The sequence below is a fragment of the Mycothermus thermophilus genome, assembly GCF_041956435.1.
Source record: "Mycothermus thermophilus strain CBS 625.91 unplaced genomic scaffold VTJ04scaffold_7, whole genome shotgun sequence".
NCBI classification, from domain to species: Eukaryota; Fungi; Ascomycota; class Sordariomycetes; order Sordariales; family Chaetomiaceae; genus Mycothermus; species Mycothermus thermophilus.
In genome coordinates, this window is record NW_027191433.1 from 1492398 (window position 1) to 1512463 (window position 20066).

The window sequence follows — 20066 nt, forward strand, 5'->3', positions numbered from 1 at the left end:
CTCTTGCGCCGCCCTCGATTCGACGACAACAACCCAGCCGCTTGACCGACCGACCGACCAAGTCCCCATCATCGAACGGCAGAACCAACGACACAATGTCCAACGGCAAATTCAACTTCAACATCCCCTCCGGGTCCTCCATCTTCGGCCCCGCCACCCCGGACCGCAAAAGCACCAACCTCTTCCGCCAAACCACCACCTCCAACAGCTCCACCACTCCCGCCGGCGCCCCGCCCTCGTCGACGCGCGGCCTCTTCGATAGTACGAACACCCGCGGCGACTTCGACGATGACGACTTGGGCAACGTTTCCACCGCCAGCTTCACCCCCGCCGGCGCGCCCTCGGCTAAGTACCTGGGCAGCTCGATCATGAGGGGGCTGGGCTCGTCGAACAGCGGGCCGCAGCCGAAGGGGCTGTTTACTACCGGTGGAGGAACGCAGCCCAAGGGGTTGTTTACGAGCGGGGAGAGCAGCCAGCCTAAGGGCCTGTTCACGAACGGAGAGGGATCATCCCAGCCTAAGGGATTGTTTACCACCGGCGGCGAGACCAAGGCAAAGGGACTGTTTACCAGCGGCGAGTCTCAGCCCAAGGGACTGTTCACCAGCGGGGAGAGTTCTCAGCCCAAAGGACTCTTCACAAGCGGGGCCGGAAGTGGAAATAGCGGGCTTTTCACCGGCATTGGCGGTGGTCTGGACACAGCGGCCGGGTTTAGCGGGTCCAACGACACTAAGAAGAACTTGTTCGCATCGAGTGTCAGCCAGAAAAAGAGCCCGCTAGCCAGGGCGCCTGTGCGAGGGCCGCCGCGCACCCGGCAGCCATCCCGTCTTAGCCGCTCCATCGCTGTCGACGAACTGAGCCCGCAGCCGCAGACGAGGACCTTTGGCGTTCCGCTCGACGAGGAAGGTGACAGCGAGGGCGCCGGTGATGGCGACGACGAGGAGGGCGACATGTGGCTGGACATGCCGTCCACTGCCGAGCAGGATCCGGATGCGGAGCAGGCCGAGCATAGCGATGGCGGGTCAGACCTCATGATGATGGCAACGCCCGCTGCGCTGGAGCGCGTGCGTCAGGAGGCCGAGGATATCTACCGTGCGTCGTCGTTCCAAGCCGGTAACCCGACGAGGGCCCGTGAGTTCCGGTATGCCGCCCTTGCGAAGGACCAATACGAGCACATGGGCGTCGCACCCCTTACCGAGCCGCCACACATCATCCTCGGCACCGAGAACCTGCTCGCGAAGTTGTACGACGAGGGCGTCGGCGAGGCAGACAACGAGGAAAAGCTGGACGACACGCTCGCCTCGGTGGCCGCCAAGGTTGCCCAGCTCTGGAAGAGTCACGTCGATACTCTCCCGCTTCCTCCCGACGACAACGTCGCTGTGGTCGGTCCCGGCCCGAATGCCACGCCGTTCGAAAAGGCCCATTTCCTGGCCAACCTGGTTCTCCAGATTCACCACACCCGCTACGACGACGGCGGCGGCGACATGCGCCCAGAGCCGCTGCCCGAGACGCTCTTTCGCTGGCTCGGCGAGTCTCATGAGCTGTACTCGGGCCAAGTCGACCAGATCCTGCGCCACCGCCCCAGCCCGGCCTGCCACTCGCTGTTCTGGGCGGCCGTCTTCATGGCGCTGCTGCGCGGTCGCGTGGCCGATGCCGCGCGCCTGCTGCGCCAGGCGGGTTGGGCCCACGTCCGCCACGACCAGAGCGGAGAATACATCTATACCGGCCGCGCCCTCGACAATGTCGAGCGCGCCGTGGACCATACCGTCTCCACCCTCGAGTCCTGCCCGGGCTACGACGATAACTGGGACATCTGGAGCAGCGACTGGACGCTGTTCCGCGTGCGCGCGCAGGGTGCGCTGGAGCAGCTCCGTCGCTTCGCCGAGGGCAAGGATACCGTCTTTAACGAATCCACCTCGTCGGCGCGCAGCTCGACTGCGGCAAACAGGCAGTCAATGGCCGGCCTCGCGCGCCGCGCCGAGAGCCAGGTGCCCTGGGAGATTTACGAGAAGCTGAACGTCCTGTTCGACATCGTGCTCGGCCAGGAAGACGCCATCCTCGAAGCCGCGCAGGACTGGCTCGAAGCCACCATCGGGCTGTTCGGCTGGTGGGACGAGCGCCGGTCGTCACGCGCGGCGGACAGCGGCAAGTTTGCCCCGTCGCGGTCGTTGTCGCGGTCTCAGGCTCTTGTCCTCGCGTCGGAGGCGCCGGTGGTGGGCGATTCCGAGAGCTACCTCGACCGCCTCGCGCACGTGTTCCACATGGCGGTCGAGTCCGACTTCCACTTTGACTCGCAGAACCCCGTCGAGATCGGCATGGCGTGCGCGTTCGAGGGCAACGTCAAGGGCGTCATCGGCCTGCTGCGCGCCTGGTCGCTGCCCGTGGCTGCCGCGGTGGCGGAGATTGCGAGCCTGGGCAAGTGGCTGCCGCCGCACCAACCGCAGGGCGTCTACGCGCTGGAGGATTTGGATGAAAATGATTTGGAACTGCTTGGCATGGGACCCCCGACCCCGGACGAGGTGGATGGCATCAAGGACTCAACGCTGGTGCAGTACGCGCAGGCGCTGGCCGAGTATGAGGGCCTGTCGGCGGCGAGGGAGGGGTGGGAGTTGTCGATGAGCGTGTTGGGGAGGATGGATTCGCCCGAGAGGTCGGAGGAGATGGTTCGGGATCTGGTGGAGCATTTGGTCAAGCATTTGCATGTGGATTCGGGAGCGATGGTGGATAGGTTGTGGGGGATGTTGAATGAGCTGGGCATGACTGAGTTTGCGGAGGATACGGCCGAGGTAAGTGCTTCAGGACGGAGAGAAAGAGAGAGAGAGGGATGATGGCTGACATATGTGCTACTACAGACCTATGGCGACGTCCTCGCCCGCGACTCGCACCGCTACGGCGAAGCCATGTGGTACTACGCACTGGCCCACAAACCCAACAAGGTCCGCGAGGTCATGAACCTGCTCATCTCGTACTCGCTGGTCCAATCCACCGCGTTCCCGCCCACGCACGAACTGGACGACTACCTCCGCCGGCTGCTCACGGACCGCAAAAACACCCTGGAGCAGTGCGCCAGCCAGGACATGGACGCCGCCGAGCTCCTCGGCAAGATGCTCAGCGGCTACGCCTCGCTCCGACAGTTCTACGACATCCGCGACAACGACGCCGCCATGGCGCACGTCAGCCCGCGCACCCGCCGCCAGCAGGCCGCCACCGCGCTCGTCAGCGTGATTGCCAGCTCAGACGACAACATCCGCGGCGGCCTGCTCGACCAGACGCGCGACGGGATTGTGAGCGAAGATTTCCTGCTGGCGCTCCTCGGCGAGGCGTTGGTGTTCGTGTCGGACCCGGACAAGGCCTCGGATGGTGGGCCGTTTGCGACCACCCCGATTTTGACGCTTGACCAGATCGACGTGCTCCTCAAGGCCGTTGAAGACCTCCAGGCCGTGTCCAGCCGCGTCTACACCATCTGCGACGAGTTCCTGCAGCTCGTGCTCGCCTCCGCGCCCGGCGGGTTGAAGGGTTCGACGCCCGCCGACCTGCTCCGCAAGAGCTCTGGTCCTGGGAACTTTACGCTGGCGGGCAGCTCGCTGGTGGCGAGCCAGCTGCAAAAGTCGTTGAGCGGCGCGTCTGGGGCGCTGGGGAAGGCGGTGACGGTGAAGAGGGGATGGGATTGGCGCAGCGGGGTGTCGGCTAGGACGAAGGGGGAGGATATCCTGAAGAGGTTGAGGTTGGGGTTGGCGAGGGATTTGGCGGGGCTTTGGGTTGCGGAGGCGGACGATCTCTCATGGTAGGGCGATGAGGAGAGTTTGGGGTTTCATGTCTTTGGTGGTGGTGGGGATTGGTATGGGATGGATAAGGGGGATTTGATCTGAGGAGGTGTGAAGGGGAGAGGGGGTTTAGATGAGGTGGTAGGCTTGTGAGTTGTTTGGGAGGAGGGGGTTGTGTTCTGTGTGGGAACTAATTGTATTTGGGAAGGGAGTTGACTGTCATCCTGTTGGGGATGGGCAAGTTAGGTTTTAGGTTGGGAATTGAATGTTTTTGTCTGGATGTAAGCGTCTTGGAGAAGAGTATCAGTGTTTGTGTGTGTGTCCGAGAATTGCAGACAAGATAAATGTGTGAGTTTATAGACTCAAGACTGGTGCTCCTGGGTCAAAAATGCTTCGTATGTATGTACAAGGTTGAGCTGTGTGGGGAGGCCTAGAGGGGATGGTTCGTCAATGCAACCTTTTTCACTCCTGGGCTACTACGAACTACATCTTACATCCCTCTTCACTTACGCCGCAAGAAACAAGCAGCCGCCTCGCCCTGCTGACTCCAGACCGTATTCTTGCACTCGAAATATCCCCCTTAAGCTGAGGACCCTTCATCGCCTATCATTCATCAGAGTCAGCCAGGAGACATGGGCCCCGACCCTATGCCAAACTACGTCTACAAAATCCTGCCCTCGGCGCCGCCGGACCCCATCCCGACGCCCTTCCCGCTGTCGGAACTCGACGCCAAGGACGGCTTTGTGCATCTCAGTTCGTCATGGCAGGTTGGTTCATTTATCCTCCTTCACTCTCTCTCTCTCAGGAGATCAAGAGAGCTAGACCCGTCCTGAACGGCCGGGAGAGGAATCATCCTCATGAGCTACGAAACAAGTAGTATTACCTAGGTCCCAATTGACGAATGCATGAACCTTGCTTTTTGACAGGTCCCCATCACAGCCTCGCTCTACTTCACCTCCAGCACGAGCATCCACATTCTCAAACTCCGACTGGCAAACTTTGACCCGGCCAGCGTCAAGTGGGATGAGGGTGGTCCGGGCAGCACGGAGAACGGGTGTCCGCATTTGTATGGCAATTTTGGGGCTGAGGATGTGGTTGATGTGAGGGAGTTTGTGAGGAAGGAAGGGGAGGGGTGGAGGGAGGTTTTGGAGGGGGAGAGTTGGTTGGAGTAGGGACCTATGTATCTACTATGTATCTAGGTGTTTAGGTGGGTTGTTGAGATATATGGCACCCTTGGGCTTGCCTACCTGAGTCCTCGTAGCCTGGGTGTTTTTACGAGTTCGTAGTGTCTCTCTTACCTTAGCACTTCCTCCCAAGAACTCAACCCAATACGCCGAGGATTGGGGCTGAGCCAGGGCCTTGCGGTTAATGGGAATCTTGCAGATGTCAGCATCAAGGGAAGACGTTTCCCCTTGCATCGTCACGTAGTACCTATGTACATTGGGAGGATTGATCCGGGTCGGGACGGTTCGGCACGCCAAAATGAGTTCCGGAGTCATCCTAGGTATGAGATGGCGTGCTCTCGGGCGAAGAGATGGTATTTTCTAGCAAGTCTATGACACGTGGGTTGGTGCGGGCTGATGATCCCAATGGGAGAAACGAAACTCAACTACAGACTCCACTGCCAGGTGGAAGCGCGATGGAGAAAAAGCGCCATGCAGCTCGACGATGGATCCCGAGAGTCGAGCATCGAAGATTCTTTGAAGCAACAAGGTCCCTCTACTCCATACACCCGCAAGTCACACGTCCAGGAACTGCCGATCTGCACAGTCGGCCGGGCCTTGGCGAGCGGTATGCCGTGAAATCACCGAGCTGAAGGTCTGAACGTCAAAACACACATGCCGAAGGTGTTGATGACGCAGGGTAAAGAAGGCAAAAAAATAGCTGGTCTGTTGTTCGGCAAACTTGACCCCTCGGCATTAGAACCCCACCTTGTGTTGGAGACGGGAACGAAGTGGGAAGGCGGGGTCAAAAAGGCGCCCCGGGAGACTGGGGAAGGTGCAAGTGCGGAAGGAGGGGCACAGAAGTGAGGAGAGGGGATGCAAACAAGAACAGAAAGGAAGGAGAGCTCCAATTCCAGATCGTGACCTCTTTCCCCATCCTTTACCGTTTTACGAATCAAGAAACAAGACCAAACAAGCTCCTCGTTCCCGAGTCTCAGTCAGTCTTGCCTTGGCCCAATTGAATCCAGATCACCGCATTCGAGATGTCGGACACGGCGGGAAAGGTGAGAGACGTCGAGCAGCTGCTGATCTGCCGTCGGAGCTTGTCGCTTCGTCCAATCTTTGGAGGCATCCCCGGCTAACACCATCCTTGACCACCACCATCAGACCATCGTTTGCAAGGCTGCCATCGCCTGGGGCGCCGGTCAGCCGCTCAGCTACGAGGATGTCGAGGTCGCGCCCCCGAAGGCCCATGAAGTCCGCATCAAGATCCATTACACCGGTGTCTGCCACACAGGTACGACTAGCGAGGGCGTGACTCGGTTTATATGCTGCCCCCGAAGCGAACAAGAACCTTGATGGCTAACCGGGATTCAACTACCCCTCCCCCCATCAGATGCCTACACCCTCTCCGGCAAGGACCCTGAGGGTGCGTTCCCCGTGATCCTCGGCCACGAAGGTGCCGGCATCGTCGAGTCGGTCGGCGAGGGTGTGACCAACGTCAAGCCGGGCGACCATGTCATTGCTCTCTAGTGCGTTACCCTTCCCGTCCCTTCCTCCTCCTCCACCCATATAGGAGCAACCTCCCACTAAACCGACACCAAAAGTACCCCCGAATGCCGCGAGTGCAAGTTCTGCAAGTCGGGCAAGACCAACCTGTGCGGCAAGATCCGCGCGACGCAGGGCCGCGGCGTCATGCCCGACGGGACCACGCGCTTCCGCGCCCGCGGCCAGGACATCCTGCACTTCATGGGCACCTCGACCTTCAGCCAGTACACGGTGGTGGCCGACATCTCGGTCGTGGCGGTGCAGCAGGACGCGCCCATGGACCGGACCTGCCTGCTCGGCTGCGGCATCACGACGGGCTACGGCGCGGCGCGCATCACGGCCAAGGTGGAGAAGGGCAGCAACGTGGCCATCTTCGGCGCGGGCTGCGTCGGCTTGAGCGTGGTGCAGGGCTGCATCGCCCAGGGGGCGGGTAGGATCATTGTGGTGGACGTCAACCCGGCCAAGGAGGCGTGGGCGAGGAAGTTTGGCGCGACCGACTTTGTCAACCCGGCCCAGCTGCCCGAGGGCAAGAGCGTGGTCGACGTGCTGATTGAGATGACGGACGGTGGGTGCGACTACACGTTCGACTGCACCGGCAACGTCAGCGTCATGCGCGCCGCGCTCGAGTCGTGCCATAAGGGCTGGGGCGAGAGCATCATTATTGGCGTGGCGGCGGCGGGACAGGAGATTTCCACGAGGCGTAAGTTTTTTGACTCCCTCAATCATGACTTGAGCGGGTTGTGGCTAACATATCGACCGCCACAGCCTTCCAACTAGTCACCGGTCGCGTCTGGAAGGGCAGCGCTTTCGGCGGTGTCAAGGGCCGCACGCAGCTGCCCGGCCTTGTTCAGGACTACCTCGAGGGCCGCCTCAAGGTGGACGAGTTCATCACACACCGCAAGACCCTGGCCGAGATCAACGACGCCTTTGAGGTCATGAAGTCGGGAGAGTGCATCCGCGCCGTGCTGGACATGCAATAAATGCGTAAGGGGGGGTAGCGGATGGGACTGAGCGCCTGTCGATCATTTGTGCCAAACCAATATGAGAGGAACTATCGAAGGAGGCTGTCTTGTATCTACGTAGGACCGGCTCGGGTAGGGAGAAATGTCGGAGAAAACTTGGAATCATAACGGAACCGATGATGATCTTCGTTCCATGGTGCTTCTGTGGTAAAATGTCCCAGAAAGGGTAGAGTGTCCCGGTGGTGGCGAGTGTGTGACTGTGTGGTGGTTGCGAGAATGAAACACAGACCGGCTATAGGTGGTCAGGTTAGGTCGTCCTGCATGCGGGTTTTTGATGGTGTCAAACCACTCTTGGTGTTCTGCAGTGGTACCAATGTTGAGATCTCTGTTCTCGACCTATCGATTGGGGCGACTTGTTTTTCAGGTAGGTATGCAGAAAGACGAGGCGGATGGCTAACTGATTGAACGGTGTGATGTGTGGTATGCTCTTGACGACCAAGAAGACATCCTGAGGAATGCTTATTACACATTATGTGAGGATGCCCGACTCCTGTATATTTGCAGGATTCAGCTCCTGTATGTCGCCCTCGGCCGGCGAAGGTCAGTCATCTTGGCGCTGGGTTGGTCCTTGGAGGTAGAAGGTCGGTGTAGGAGCTGGCGGGCAACTCCTGGAATCGACGATACTAATTAAACTCCGGAGTAGGTTGATATTGGCTTCGACTTGCACTACTAATACTACGTCCCTACATAGGTACGAATCGTAGGTCTCTAGTGTACTGATACCTAAGGAGGAAGCATGGTCTATTCCTCATCTCCAGCCCCAACCTTCACCTCAATACCACCGGTCGGAGATACCACCATCAAAGTCAACCAGAACATCCAGGCAAATGCCGTCAATCGATAAGCTTGCCTTATCGTCATCGAAGAAGAAGAAGGTCCACGCAGCTTCCCGAGTTGCCGGCCCGTTCGCAAACTTCGGCGGGTCCTTTCCATATCCCCACCATCCATCCCGCCGCCGCTTGCTAGGTGGGCCCAGTCAGGCCAGTCCACGGTGCGATTGACGCTGCACACGGTGCCCAATCGGGCAACGCCCGTGGAGATGGGCTTGCTTGGGTTGCTGGCCCCACGTCGCTCGCAGCCCGCAGGCGTTGCAGCGACAAGGCGAGGCAGCGACCCCCCCGGCCCGGCCGGCTCCATCGTGCAGCGCAGCGCATTGCGTGCGCCGATATCTGCCTGACGACCGACCTGTCCTGGCCTTGACGGCGGGACGGCCATCCCGCGAACGGCAGCAGCAGAGCAGGTTGGACAACAGGGCTGGATGACGGAAGGGTTGGTTTTTGTTGGGGAAAAGAGTTGATCAGTCAGATATTTTGTTTTTCTGGAGAGGCGATTCCAGGTTGTTTGTGATTCGTCTTTGGGGGGAGTTGTTTGTTATTCTGCTTTGCTTGTCTTGCTCTGGGTGCCTTCATTGATGCTGATAGGATGCTTTGGGGTGGCTGGGAGACGGAGTACTTAGAGATACCCCAGACAGAGAGCGGCAACCCGGCAGCACGACTCCAGCAGCCGGTGTTGCGTCAGGGGAGCTGTTTCTGGACGCGGCGCTGAGGAATGACTCCGCAAAGAGGGAAAGTGAACTTGCATCGCCAACGTTCCCGTCCCGATAAGTCATCACTGGCAGGGGCATTCCTTGGGCGCCTTGCGTTTGCGGACAGCCGTGCCGCCACACCGGACAAAGGCCGCACCCCTGGCAGTGACAGTGACAGTGACAAGAGACCAAGCTTGCCTGCATCGGAAAGAAACAGACAGACAGACAGCCGAGCCATGCTGTCGTCAGTCAGTGTGTAGTGCGTGATGGCAACGCAAAAACTCGGCTTGCCGCCCGGTCGCCTCGCCTCGCCTCCGCCCGAATCGGCCACTGGAGCTCAACCACACCCGGTCCTGGACTGGCGCTGGCGTCTTCTCCCGCTTGATGAGTTGGCCACCGGGCTTCAGGGATCACAACACCACGTGAGTCCATGCCCATCCGTGCCTTGTTAGGCGTGTGTTGTCACCCATTGCGCCCAGCGCACACCCGACCCTCAATCCACCGAAGCCGAGAACCCCCCGGTCCCGTTCGGGAGTCTTCCTTTATAATCCAACCCATCCGCCCTTGTTCTCTTTCTCCCGGCTTTACACCTTTTCTTCAACTTTGCCTGTTCTTGCATTTGGTATCGACCCTTCTTGCGTGTCTGCCTGCCTACTCGATTTCTCGTCGGTTTATCCACGACCTCATCCGAGACCACTTCTCTATCTACTTCACCCTAATACATCCCGTCGCCCACCCCTCACCGCTGTCAACTCTCAACATGGCGAAGAAGGTCAAGTGCTCGTTTGAGTCCTGCAAGGCCGCTGCCCAGCGCATCGTCGGCGACTGCAGCTTCTGCAACGGCCACTTCTGCAGCTCCCACCGCCTGCTCGAGGACCACAAGTGCCAGAACCTCGAAGACGTAAGTAGCCAGCAGCTGCTGCTGTCCCTTGCGTCGGAGGAGTCCGAGGAGGATTATGGATGGGAAGGAGAAGAAATGGGGGAGGCGCTGGCGGCTTTCGCTGGTTCTGCGACCGCTTCATCTCTCCGTCGTTCGTCGCCGTCATCTTTATCATCGGCGACGCCGCGGCGGACCGAGAATGGCGGCCGTGGCGACCTGTGGTGGCTGGCCGGCCTCTCGCCGGGGGTGTTGCCCGAGAACGCTTCCCTGGCTGACCTCGTCCGCACAGTGCAAGCGCGAGGCGTTTGAGCAAAACGCCATGCAGCTGAACAAGGAGCGTACCCAAGCGATCAAGACCGTATAAGCCGGCACCGCCGCCGCCGCTGCCGCCGCCGCCGTACCCCCGCGACCGGCGCCGAGCGAGTTCGTTCGTCGACGGCGAAGCGGCAATCCGCGCCGGCCGAAGCCGAGGGCCATCCCACCCCGCATGGCTCCGAAGCACGTCCTGCCGAGCGAAGAATCTATCCCTGTCGTTGTTCATCCGTATGAACACGGAGCGACAACTGCAATCGGTGACGAAACTATGAACTCCGACCTTCCGCGCTCTTCCCTCTCTATCGGCGTCCTGCGCGCACGCTTGCGCCACCCGACCGAACCGAACCGACCTTTGCGCATTTGTCATCATTACTTAGCGCACCGCATTCATTCCTCTTCTCCACAGCCATACAAGCACCGGCGCGACCAAGCGGACTACGATTTCGCTACGGCGCAGCCGTTCCCGTCCGACGATGACGACATCTTTTCCACACTACGCCACACCATACCACCCACACATCACTCTTGAACCTACGATAACTGGCGGCGGGGCAGCTTCCCCAGGACTGCCGGCTATCAATGATGAAGCAGCGGAGGACGGATTTTTGCTTGTAATTGCACACGATTAATGTATTTGGCATGGCGTTTTGGCGGCACATTTTTCGGTTTGGCGGGCTTTTACTTTTGTTTATTATTATTTCTAGGAGGTGAAATTGAGGATTATTCTCAACGTCACATTTGTCTTTCTGGTGCGCAGCAAGGTGTTCAGGAGGCGACCATTACAAAGGAGGAGGGATTTGCATTCAAGCCCAGTAGAGCCGGCGTCGATCATAAGACTTCCGGACTCGAATAGACGTATATTTTCAGAACACAAGACTTATTTTTATCTACTCTCTTTCATCATGATTGTGAATGCATTGTTTGATTGCTCAAAGCCAAAGCCCTTTGATTTCGCATCGCGGCTTAATCGAGGGACTCTTGGATGCACAGTATTTGGACGTTAGGCGATGTCGACGATCAGGCCTCAATCTTCCATCTCACTCCGCAGGCTCAATACTCAGTACCACTAACTCCGGACGCAGGTCCGGTCCTCCCCTCACTCAGCTTTGCGTCAACCTCACAACCTAATGCCCCCAGCCACGCAAAGACTGCCATCCATTTACAGAGTAGGTCAGCGCCGCCCCAGCAGTGATCAGCAAAAGTGACGCACGGCACGCATATTTGGATGCATGCATGCATGCGCCGCCGGGCCACCAACCCACAAGACCTCCGATATCGTATCGCATGACTCTTGTCCCCTTGTCCCTTGTCCCGGTCGGTTCTCCATGATCCCTACTCCAGTACATACATACCTTAGTTAGCAGCAGTGGGAACCACCTCCTCCGCAGTAAGTACCTGGGTAGCAGGGGAGGGGTTCGTTTGCCAAGCCCTATGACGATATCGTGCATGCAGCGGGCAGCAACGTCAGGGTGGGGACGGACGGCAGAGGAGGTGGTGGGAGGGGAGGGTCGGAGGGTTGGGGCACGGACCGACCGACGGACGATGTTTGTTTCGGTCAACGGATTGACTGTTTTGATGTTGGTCGGACATTGTTGTGGGGGAATGTCATCCGTGGGTGGGACAGCAGATTGATATTATAGTAGGTACGTCAGGTACCTCTGTCAGGAGGGGTGATGACAGTTTTGTCGGGGAAGGGGGTGATGGCGGGCATGTCGAGGAGGAGTTTGTTGAGAGGTGATTTGTTTAGATTCTATGAACATTTCGTAGATAATGTAGGCGTCGGTGTCTTGGAGAAAACAGAGGCACGTTTGCTAAGATTTATGCCGTTTTCTGGAAGCGAATAGTCCGGCAGATGTATGTGCCGCAAGATTACAAAATTGGGTATCCAAATGCCTCGAATCCCAAGTTTCCAATGACCATGCCATAGCCTTTAGGGCAAGACATCATGTCTCCTCCTCCTTCTTGATCTTCACCAGCTCCTCCTCCTCCTCCTTCTCCGGCTTGATCTTCTCGTCCACCTCACCAGCAACCGCCTCCTCAATCTTCACCTCCTTCACCTCCTCCTTCACCTCCCCCTTGACCAACACACTCTGCTCCCTCCTCCTCCTCCCCTCATTCACCTTCGCCCTATCCGCCGCCCTACACAACCCCTTCAACCCCAACTCACAATCCCCACACCTCCTCCCGACAGGCAAACACACCGTCTGCCCCAACCCGACCAGCAGCCAGTTGATCTCCTTCCACTTGTCCTTAGGCAGCCAGCTCTCGAGCGCCGCTCTCGTTTCCTCGGGGTTTTTGGTTGGTTTGGCGCCGTTCCACCCCCACAGGTTGGTGATGCGGTGCACGTGCACGTCGACTCCGATGCCTTCGACCCGGTTCCAACCGTTCTCGGCCGCCATGCAGAGGTGGGCCATCTTGGGCCCGACGCCGGGGAGGGAGGTGAGCCCTTCGATGGTGGGAGGGATGTCGGAGTTGAAATCGCGCGCGAGGATAGCGGCGGTTTGTTTGAGGTATCTGGACGGGGTTGTTTAGTACGTTCTCTTGACATCAGGTACCTGGACTGGCCAAGGTAAGGGAAGGTAAGGCAAGGGGAAAGACAGCAGATAGGTAAAAAGAAGAATAAAAACAAACATACTTGGTCTTGTTATTATGAAACCCCACCTTCCCAATTAACTCATTCAACACCTTCTCGTCCACCGCCAGCATATTCTCCAGATTCAACCCCACCGGCTTGCCCGGCGCGCACGCGGGGAGCTCGGTCTGCAGCCGCCGCATCGCCTCGGCGTTGACCGTATCCTTGGTCTGGCTCGACAGCATCAGCGCCACCAGCGTCTGGAACCGCCGGTCGCGCGGGCTCGCGTCGCGCTGCGCCAGCCGCTCGCACCCCATCGTGTCGACGGCCGCGTTGGCCGCGGCCCCGCGCAGCCGCATCTCCTTGGCCGTGTTGTACATCTCTTCCCAGCCAGTGGGCGGCGTGATCCGGACGGCTCCGGTGGTGGGGGAGGTGGTTTTGCGGAGGGGCTGTTTGCGGGGCCGGCGAGGGGTCGTGGGTTCTTCCTCAGTCTTGACGACTTCGGTCTTCACGACAACGTCCTCGGTGGATGTTGATGTTGATGCTGCCGTCCTCCTCGCCGCGGCTCGTGCTCGCGCGCGAGGAGTCGGCTGCGACACGGTATCGGCGGTGGATGTGGCGCGCTTGCGCTTGCGCGTGGTGATGGCATCCTCGATGTCCGACCCGAGGGTCAGGACGGCGTCGGCGAGTTCTGATTTGTTGTCATCGTCCTCAGCCGCCGCGGACTCGGAGTGGGCGAAACGGGCGAGGCTGGCGCGGGTGATCCGGCGGGATGGGAGTGTCGTTGTTGTCGGTGTCGTCTTCTTCGGCGCGCTGTCGAAGTACTTGGAGGTTTGGTTGGCGAGACGGGAAGACGAACGCGACATCCTGAACATGGGAGGGGCGCGGCGGCGGTGGGAAGGTGAACGGCTGGAAGACTAATGGATAGGCAATCACGACATTACCATTAGCACACAGTATGCATGAGTACAGTGCCGTAGGAACTAATGCGAGTCGACGGGATCTGGGAATCGCTTCACGATGTCAAGAGCGGCGCGTCTCGAACTCCGCTCTGTCCGTCCCGTGCTTGTGCATGCAATTTCCCTGGCGGACCCCTGTCCGGACCAAACCGTCGGGTCTGGAAGTGGGTCCCGAAATTAGAACAATGTGGGTTTGATTGGTCCAAAGTTCTATCAATGGTCTTGGCAATACGGTTGTCCAGAGGGAGCATAAGGAGAAGTCGAACACCACAGGCAGGAAGTACCCTCAGACGGAGGAGAGTCTCTTGCCAGAATAGTTGCAACAAAGCTTTAATTGTATCTACTTGTAAATCTGCTCTAAATTCAAAAAGCACGTATTGCGCCTACTAATAGGGTTCCGGTCCTCCAAAGGGTTCATCCGAAGCCCATACTCTCCGGCCGGTGTAAATGCAGAACTCCTCCCCATCAAAACAAAACGCCATCCATGCCCGTCGAAACGCCTCCTCCTTCTCTAGATGACTCCATCTTCTCCCATAGAACGCCATCGATAAACAAATCCCCGAAGATCAAGCCAAAAACTCCTCCGTGACCCAATGCCTCAACACTACGTTGCCCTCCTCAAACCCGGGCTTGTTCATGCGCACAATGATGGCCGCATGGCTGTGCCGGTGCTTGTGAATCCACACCGGATACTTCCTCCAACCCAGTCTATCCAGCGCCTGGATCGCCGCGAACTGGTACGGCGCGAGCGCCAAAGTAGGGAACGGGCCTTCGTGCGTGCGTGACTGCTTCCGCTCGAGCGCGAGTATCTCCCTATCCTCTGCCGTCTGGTCATCATCACTGCTCACATCCGAGCCACCACTGCTACCCAAGGTAACCTCCTCCCCGTCAGAGGCGCATGTCCGCTGCTGCTGCTGCTGCTGCGACTGCACGCCATTCCTCTGCCTAGCCCCGCGAGAGCCCTTGTCCCCGCTGTCGACCAGCAAGTACTCCTGATCCTGAGCGCTGTTGAGGTTCTCGTAGGTATGTTCCACGGCCTCTCTCAAATCACGGATCCACAGATCCAGCTGGCGGAATTCCTTCACAGGCACGCCCGCGAGACCGCTTTCGTGCAGCTTGACCCGCCGCGCCGAGCGCACCGTCTGCACCGCCGAGTTGACCAGGAACGCGACCACGCCCAGCGGGATAAACAGGCTGAGCGCAATCCAAACCGGAACGCGCCGCGCCAGACGAAGCACCGATTCCGTAAAGGGTTCCGGGGCCTTCTGCGGCGGGTCGGGCAGGACGGGGTTCTCCGGGTCGAGGATCACATCGCCGTACCCTTCCAAAAACCGCACCTGCACCTTGGACAGGTCGGCAAACGGATCCGTCTTGGAGATGTACGTCGTGTAGTAGGTCGCGCTGCGGTCGTTGACAATGTTGCTGTACAGCGTGCGCCGCTTGAACCGCGCGAGGCCGCACATAAACACGGACCCCGGATCCGCCAGCACCGCCAGCAGCGGCTTCCCCGTGTCCCGGAATCTGTCGATGCCGAACAGCTGCCGGCCCGACATGCACAGGGTGCGCGCGCCGAGGACGTTGAACAGCTGGTTGCTCACCCCGCGCAGTGGTGTGCGCACGCCCAGGAACGGGCTCGCAAATGCCGTGAAGCTCATGCACTCGAGCCGGTCCAGCACCCCCCGCGCGTAGAGCAGGCCGATGGCGTAGCGTGCGACCAGCCCGCCCAGCGAGTAGCCGACCATGCTGAGCTTGGTGATGTTGCCGCCGCGGCTGCGGATCAGGTCCAGCTCCTCCTCGATCTCGAGACACACGCGCTCGCCGCCCAGCTCGATGCCGTCGTAGGTGAAGGAGCCGCTGTTGCGCTTCGCGACGAGGATGTAGAGCTGCTCCGGAGGGTACGCGGCGCGCAGGGCCTTGGCGATCGCCCACATGTGGTTGGGGTTGCCCCAGAGCTGGAGGGAGAGATGAGGTTAGGAGCTGAGTTTGGGGCCATGAGGAGTTGCGTGGGAGATGGGACAGAAGCTTACCCCGTGGACCAGCACACAGAGATGCTCGGCCTCGACGCTGCCGCCAGTGTACTCCTCCATCTTGACGGCCATGATGGGGATTGACGATGTGGGATAACTAAGCAAGTAGGTACGCAAAGGAAGGTGTCGCAAAAGGCTCGATATGAACAACAGCCTACTAGAATATTCCGCCAAAAATATAGCGTTTCTTCTGAGGAAACCTCAATATCGCAAAATCGGGAGTCCAACTGAATTGGACCCCGAGGTTGAAGCGCGACAACCAGTACTTAGGCCGATAAGCAAGCCCACGTCACCCCTAAATCCCCCCCTGCAAAACAAATGACGGAAGGTTCGGGAGTTTCTGCCCTGGAGATAAGCCTGGGGCTGGGCTGGGCGGCACGCGACACGCCGCCGCCAACGTTTATTAGCTATAGTGGGGTCGGGATCTTCTTCCGATCGCCATGGTGCGTGGGGCAGGGAGTCTTGATATGCAGCCCTGTTTCTCTAAGTCATGCTTAAGTCTCTCGTGCCTCGTTCAAACCTCACATGAGGCTACCTCGTATGTATGTACATAGGATTACAGTAATTTCATTCCGGCCTCCTTGTTGATAATCTATCCTTTCAACAATTTCTCGAGGTTTGCGTACAGGACGTATTGTACATCCGCGTCACATGTGCCTCGTCTTAAGTGTCACAAAGCCCATCTCAGCGATGTTGGTCTCTTGCCGCCCTTCCTCCCCCGATCAATGATACCGGCATCTCGGTGATAGTAGCCTCGCTGCAAAATGCAGGCAACCGAGCAGTGACCTCGGCTACAACCAACAACACTCTGCAAACAAAACGTACATTTGACCCAGCCTATATTGTTATCCCGGGCGGCTATCTGCCTCGGTTGACTTCACAGTACTTCATCAAGGTGTGGTTGTCTGACCTGAAGAGGCCGTTCAGAACCAACATTTCTCCAAGGCTTCAGCCCCCTTCCCTCTCAGTCACAACGTGGAGGCCGCACCAAGTGGCTCAGCAGACCTACACAACGTCCTCTCACCGAGGACCTAGGCCAAGGCAATATTTGTTGGGGATACAAGTATAACAACGATATGAGAGCAGTTAACAAGGTTGGCCTTGTCTGGAAGAGCTATCACGGGGTTCCATGTTCTATCGGGTGTCGTCCAAGTTCAATGAATCAAGCTCAGTCAGGTGGGCAGGGCATGTGTGACCTCGAGGCTCAACGAATGCGCAAATATCTCTGGATTGCCGAGGTACTAGGCCAACGTACATTCTCCGTGTTGAGAAGAAAGAGACGGGTTAGGAAAGAGAAACAAAATCCATAGATGAAGCAACCTGATAATCGACAAACAAATAAATCACCACAGGTATCAATGTCCCAACCAACACCAATGTTTCCCAAACCCTAACCATCCCTACGACTCCTTATCCGACCTGGTAATAAAAACAACCACCTTCCCAATCACCCTCCTCATCTTCTTCCTCGCCGGGCTCTTATGCCAAAACCCCTTCCTCCACACCACCGCCAACAACATAGCCGCACCTTGCAACAGCCCAGCCCTGACATACAGTTTCCATCCAGGCCGCTCGCCGGGCACGACCAGCAACTTCTTCTTCTCGTCCCCAATTTCCTTGCTACTATCCTCTCCATCCAGCCCAGCGGACGCTCCCTCCTCCCGCACATCATCATTCGAATCCACCCTCCTCACCTCGGCAAACTTGCCCACCTCATCCGTCACCACCCCATCCACGCCCACCTCCACGCACCATCTCATCCACCTCTCATCGTCCACCGTCCACGCGCACACCTTGCGCTGCCGCTTGCGCGCCTCGCGGCGGAACCGCGCCCCGAGCGGCCCGACGAGCGAGGGCTGGAACATGTTGAAGTGCACCACCGCTTTCTCTGGATCAGCATTCCTCTCCTCCTCGTCGTCCGAGGCCGGCAGGTATTTAAACGCCTGCAAAACCGAAAAAGAGATGAGAAAGATGGGATGGCCCGGCAGGAACCGACGCGAGAGGTTGATGAACTGGTCGTTCCAGCAGCCCAGGGCGACGCGCGAGTTCCAGGGCCTGCAGCCGGGCGGGATCGGGACGCGGTCCAGGGTTTCGGCGACCGAGGCGAGCATGAGCTCCGGATCGTCGTCGGTTTTGATGTCGAGGAGGAGCCAGAGGTGGTCGAGGTCCGGGGTTGTGAGCCAGGCGAGGAGGTCGGCGAGGCGCGGCAGGGGCTCGTGAGGGGGTTGTACGGTGCGGAGGGTGGAGAGTTCGGACCAGTCGCAGTCTGCGACGCGTTTGTCGATGCCGAAGCAGCGTTTGAGGGTCGCGTCCTGGGGAGGGGAGGGAGGGGGTTAGGGAGGCGGATGGAGACTTGGATAACGTAGGCCGGACCGGACTGCCGGCAGACATCCTATTACATAGAGGTAGGTAAGGAACTCACATGAGACAAGACAACGACCCCATCTTTGGACAGGTGCAGGTCCGTCTCTATGGCGTGCGCACCGGCAGCAACGGCGCCTTTGAAAGACGCCATCGTGTTCTCGGGATAGGCAGCCTTGAAGCCGCGGTGGCCGATGTTGATGGGCGGCTCGCCAGGTTCAAACATGTTCCTCCGGGCAGGGGCGGCAGGGTTTAGGGCGTTGGGGACAAAGACGGGGTCTTGATACGGGATACGGAGACAGATTAGCAGGTGTTAGCATGCGGGTAAGCGATGATCAACGTCAAATGCCAAGTTCCCTGCCGATCCTCCGGTCCGGATTGGACCCGAAGATCCGGCCGAGTGTGGGGCATGCCGGCGGAAGCGAAGGTTGCCCGTCGGCGGCGAGCACGCACCTGCATCCTCGTCGGTGGGGACGGTTCGGCTCCGGGTGCGGAGGATCGGCACTTCTTCGGGCAGCATTGTTTCTAGGGGATGATTATGGGTTGGGGTTGACGGTGACGGTGACAGAATAAAGTTCAGGTGTGGCCTCGTATTCCGTTGATGGAGCTCCGATATAAAATGGGGTTCAGGAAGGGTCCAAAGCCACCCTGCTCCTATCACTGATGTCAAGCATCAAGTCCCTGTCAGGACGCGGATGTAGCCTTGAAAACGGCAGTCACCGACACTTGTCCACACCGACACTGGAGCCCCTCCCATCCTACCAGGCAAGTAGCGGACTGGACGGGCGATGCCTGCCCCGAAGATCGAAGCTCCACCCATGCCGGCTGTCGGGCGCCGGCTGAGATGACTTGGCTCCTGGCTTTCGGACACACAGAATGCCTGCCAGCTGCCATTAATGCAACTTGTCAACACCAAAACTGCACAACTGCTCCTGTGCAACGTAGCTTCAGGCCTGGTTGATCTTGAATCCTATTTCTGGGAGCCAGGCAAGGGCTTAAGAGGCAGACTGCGTGTCGCCTTTCAAGGTTCAACCCTGGGTCCACGGCATTCCGCCAGACGGGCGAAGGCACGTCTTGTTGGCCTGAGGTAATGTTGCAGCATTCAAGCTCGGCCACAGGTGATAGGTCCCAGCTTCTGGATTTCACATGGAATGCCATCATGTACTCCGTATGCTTCCCGCGAAGCTAACAGCCGGAAACAGTCCAGGATGTGGCAAAGGTGGGCGCCCGGCGGGTATTTGAGCTCTGGTCGAGCCTTGTGGTGGGGTCTCTTACACTATTATTAAACTTCTCAACTAGACCAACTACCTCCAGCCTCAGGCCAACATCACCTCTCGCCGACCCGATGTCGCGGATCTCGGCGCGAATTCCCATAGCACAGCCGACTGCATGTCGTTGGCGGCCTCACTTCTCGGCGGTTAACATGCGTTATCTCGTGCGCGGTGAGATTGTGATCAGAAGACAAGAGCCAAGCTTCGCCTCCGGATCACAGGAAAATTGTCCCCAGACCAGTCGTGCCACGGCAACCATGTCTGATTGGCAGGTGTTTGGACGGAGAGAACACCATCACAACCAGCATGTCTTGATGCCTGAGACTGAGGGATATGTTTGACCTCAGGTTGTAAGTGAGCTGAGCTGTGTCTCAGATGCATCAAGACAATCCCCTCATGGCCCCACAGCTTTCAGCTTCGGCTTCGGGTTCTGGCCGTTCTGGCCCCCAGCGTTCCCCAGAGTCGGGCCAAACGCCAAGGAGATCCCAAATAAAGCACGCTCTTAGCTGCAGGGGTGTGGACCACCTCTGCCGTCACCTGGAGACCAAGGCGTGGAGGTTCCCAGCAGGGTTTTGCTTTGAGACCTCCACTGTTTGCCATCCTTTCCGGTTTCGAGTCTGCCTGTCAGTGCGCCTCCCACGCTGCACCACTTTCAGTGCAAC

General features: G+C 58.6%; 9 protein-coding genes across 9 annotated transcripts; 6 read left to right on the forward strand and 3 right to left on the reverse strand.

Moving 5' to 3' along the window:
* Positions 1-95: 95 nt before the first annotated feature.
* On the forward strand, positions 96-3785 carry VTJ04DRAFT_10095 (uncharacterized protein; the record flags this gene model as incomplete). Its single annotated transcript, XM_069357797.1, has 2 exons — positions 96-2783; positions 2850-3785. The coding sequence occupies 2 exons, from the start codon at positions 96-98 to the stop codon at positions 3783-3785; spliced, it is 3624 nt and encodes a 1207-aa protein (XP_069214830.1).
* A 608-nt stretch (positions 3786-4393) lies between these two features.
* On the forward strand, positions 4394-4933 carry VTJ04DRAFT_10096 (uncharacterized protein; the record flags this gene model as incomplete). Its single annotated transcript, XM_069357798.1, has 2 exons — positions 4394-4528; positions 4688-4933. The coding sequence occupies 2 exons, from the start codon at positions 4394-4396 to the stop codon at positions 4931-4933; spliced, it is 381 nt and encodes a 126-aa protein (XP_069214831.1).
* A 1034-nt stretch (positions 4934-5967) lies between these two features.
* VTJ04DRAFT_10097 (uncharacterized protein) lies at positions 5968-7452 on the forward strand (the record flags this gene model as incomplete). The annotated part of the gene is made up of 5 exons (XM_069357799.1): positions 5968-5988; positions 6092-6221; positions 6321-6456; positions 6532-7172; positions 7238-7452. The coding sequence occupies 5 exons, from the start codon at positions 5968-5970 to the stop codon at positions 7450-7452; spliced, it is 1143 nt and encodes a 380-aa protein (XP_069214832.1).
* A 21-nt stretch (positions 7453-7473) lies between these two features.
* VTJ04DRAFT_10098 (uncharacterized protein) lies at positions 7474-8671 on the forward strand (the record flags this gene model as incomplete). Its single annotated transcript, XM_069357800.1, has 2 exons — positions 7474-7566; positions 8471-8671. The coding sequence occupies 2 exons, from the start codon at positions 7474-7476 to the stop codon at positions 8669-8671; spliced, it is 294 nt and encodes a 97-aa protein (XP_069214833.1).
* A 1108-nt stretch (positions 8672-9779) lies between these two features.
* VTJ04DRAFT_10099 (uncharacterized protein) lies at positions 9780-10208 on the forward strand (the record flags this gene model as incomplete). The annotated part of the gene is made up of 1 exon (XM_069357801.1): positions 9780-10208. One exon carries the CDS (start codon positions 9780-9782, stop codon positions 10206-10208), a length of 429 nt encoding a protein of 142 aa, XP_069214834.1.
* A 634-nt stretch (positions 10209-10842) lies between these two features.
* Positions 10843-11067, forward strand: VTJ04DRAFT_10100 (uncharacterized protein; the record flags this gene model as incomplete). Its single annotated transcript, XM_069357804.1, has 1 exon — positions 10843-11067. The coding sequence occupies one exon, from the start codon at positions 10843-10845 to the stop codon at positions 11065-11067; it is 225 nt and encodes a 74-aa protein (XP_069214835.1).
* Positions 11068-12157: 1090 nt separating this feature from the next.
* VTJ04DRAFT_10101 (uncharacterized protein) lies at positions 12158-13652 on the reverse strand (the record flags this gene model as incomplete). Its single annotated transcript, XM_069357805.1, has 2 exons — positions 12158-12728; positions 12850-13652. The coding sequence occupies 2 exons, from the start codon at positions 13650-13652 to the stop codon at positions 12158-12160; spliced, it is 1374 nt and encodes a 457-aa protein (XP_069214836.1).
* Positions 13653-14311: 659 nt separating this feature from the next.
* On the reverse strand, positions 14312-15844 carry VTJ04DRAFT_10102 (uncharacterized protein; the record flags this gene model as incomplete). The annotated part of the gene is made up of 2 exons (XM_069357806.1): positions 14312-15697; positions 15773-15844. 2 exons carry the CDS (start codon positions 15842-15844, stop codon positions 14312-14314), a joined length of 1458 nt encoding a protein of 485 aa, XP_069214837.1.
* Positions 15845-17172: 1328 nt separating this feature from the next.
* Positions 17173-18653, reverse strand: VTJ04DRAFT_10103 (uncharacterized protein; the record flags this gene model as incomplete). Its single annotated transcript, XM_069357807.1, has 3 exons — positions 17173-18084; positions 18195-18412; positions 18587-18653. 3 exons carry the CDS (start codon positions 18651-18653, stop codon positions 17173-17175), a joined length of 1197 nt encoding a protein of 398 aa, XP_069214838.1.
* Between the last annotated feature and the right edge of the window lie 1413 nt (positions 18654-20066).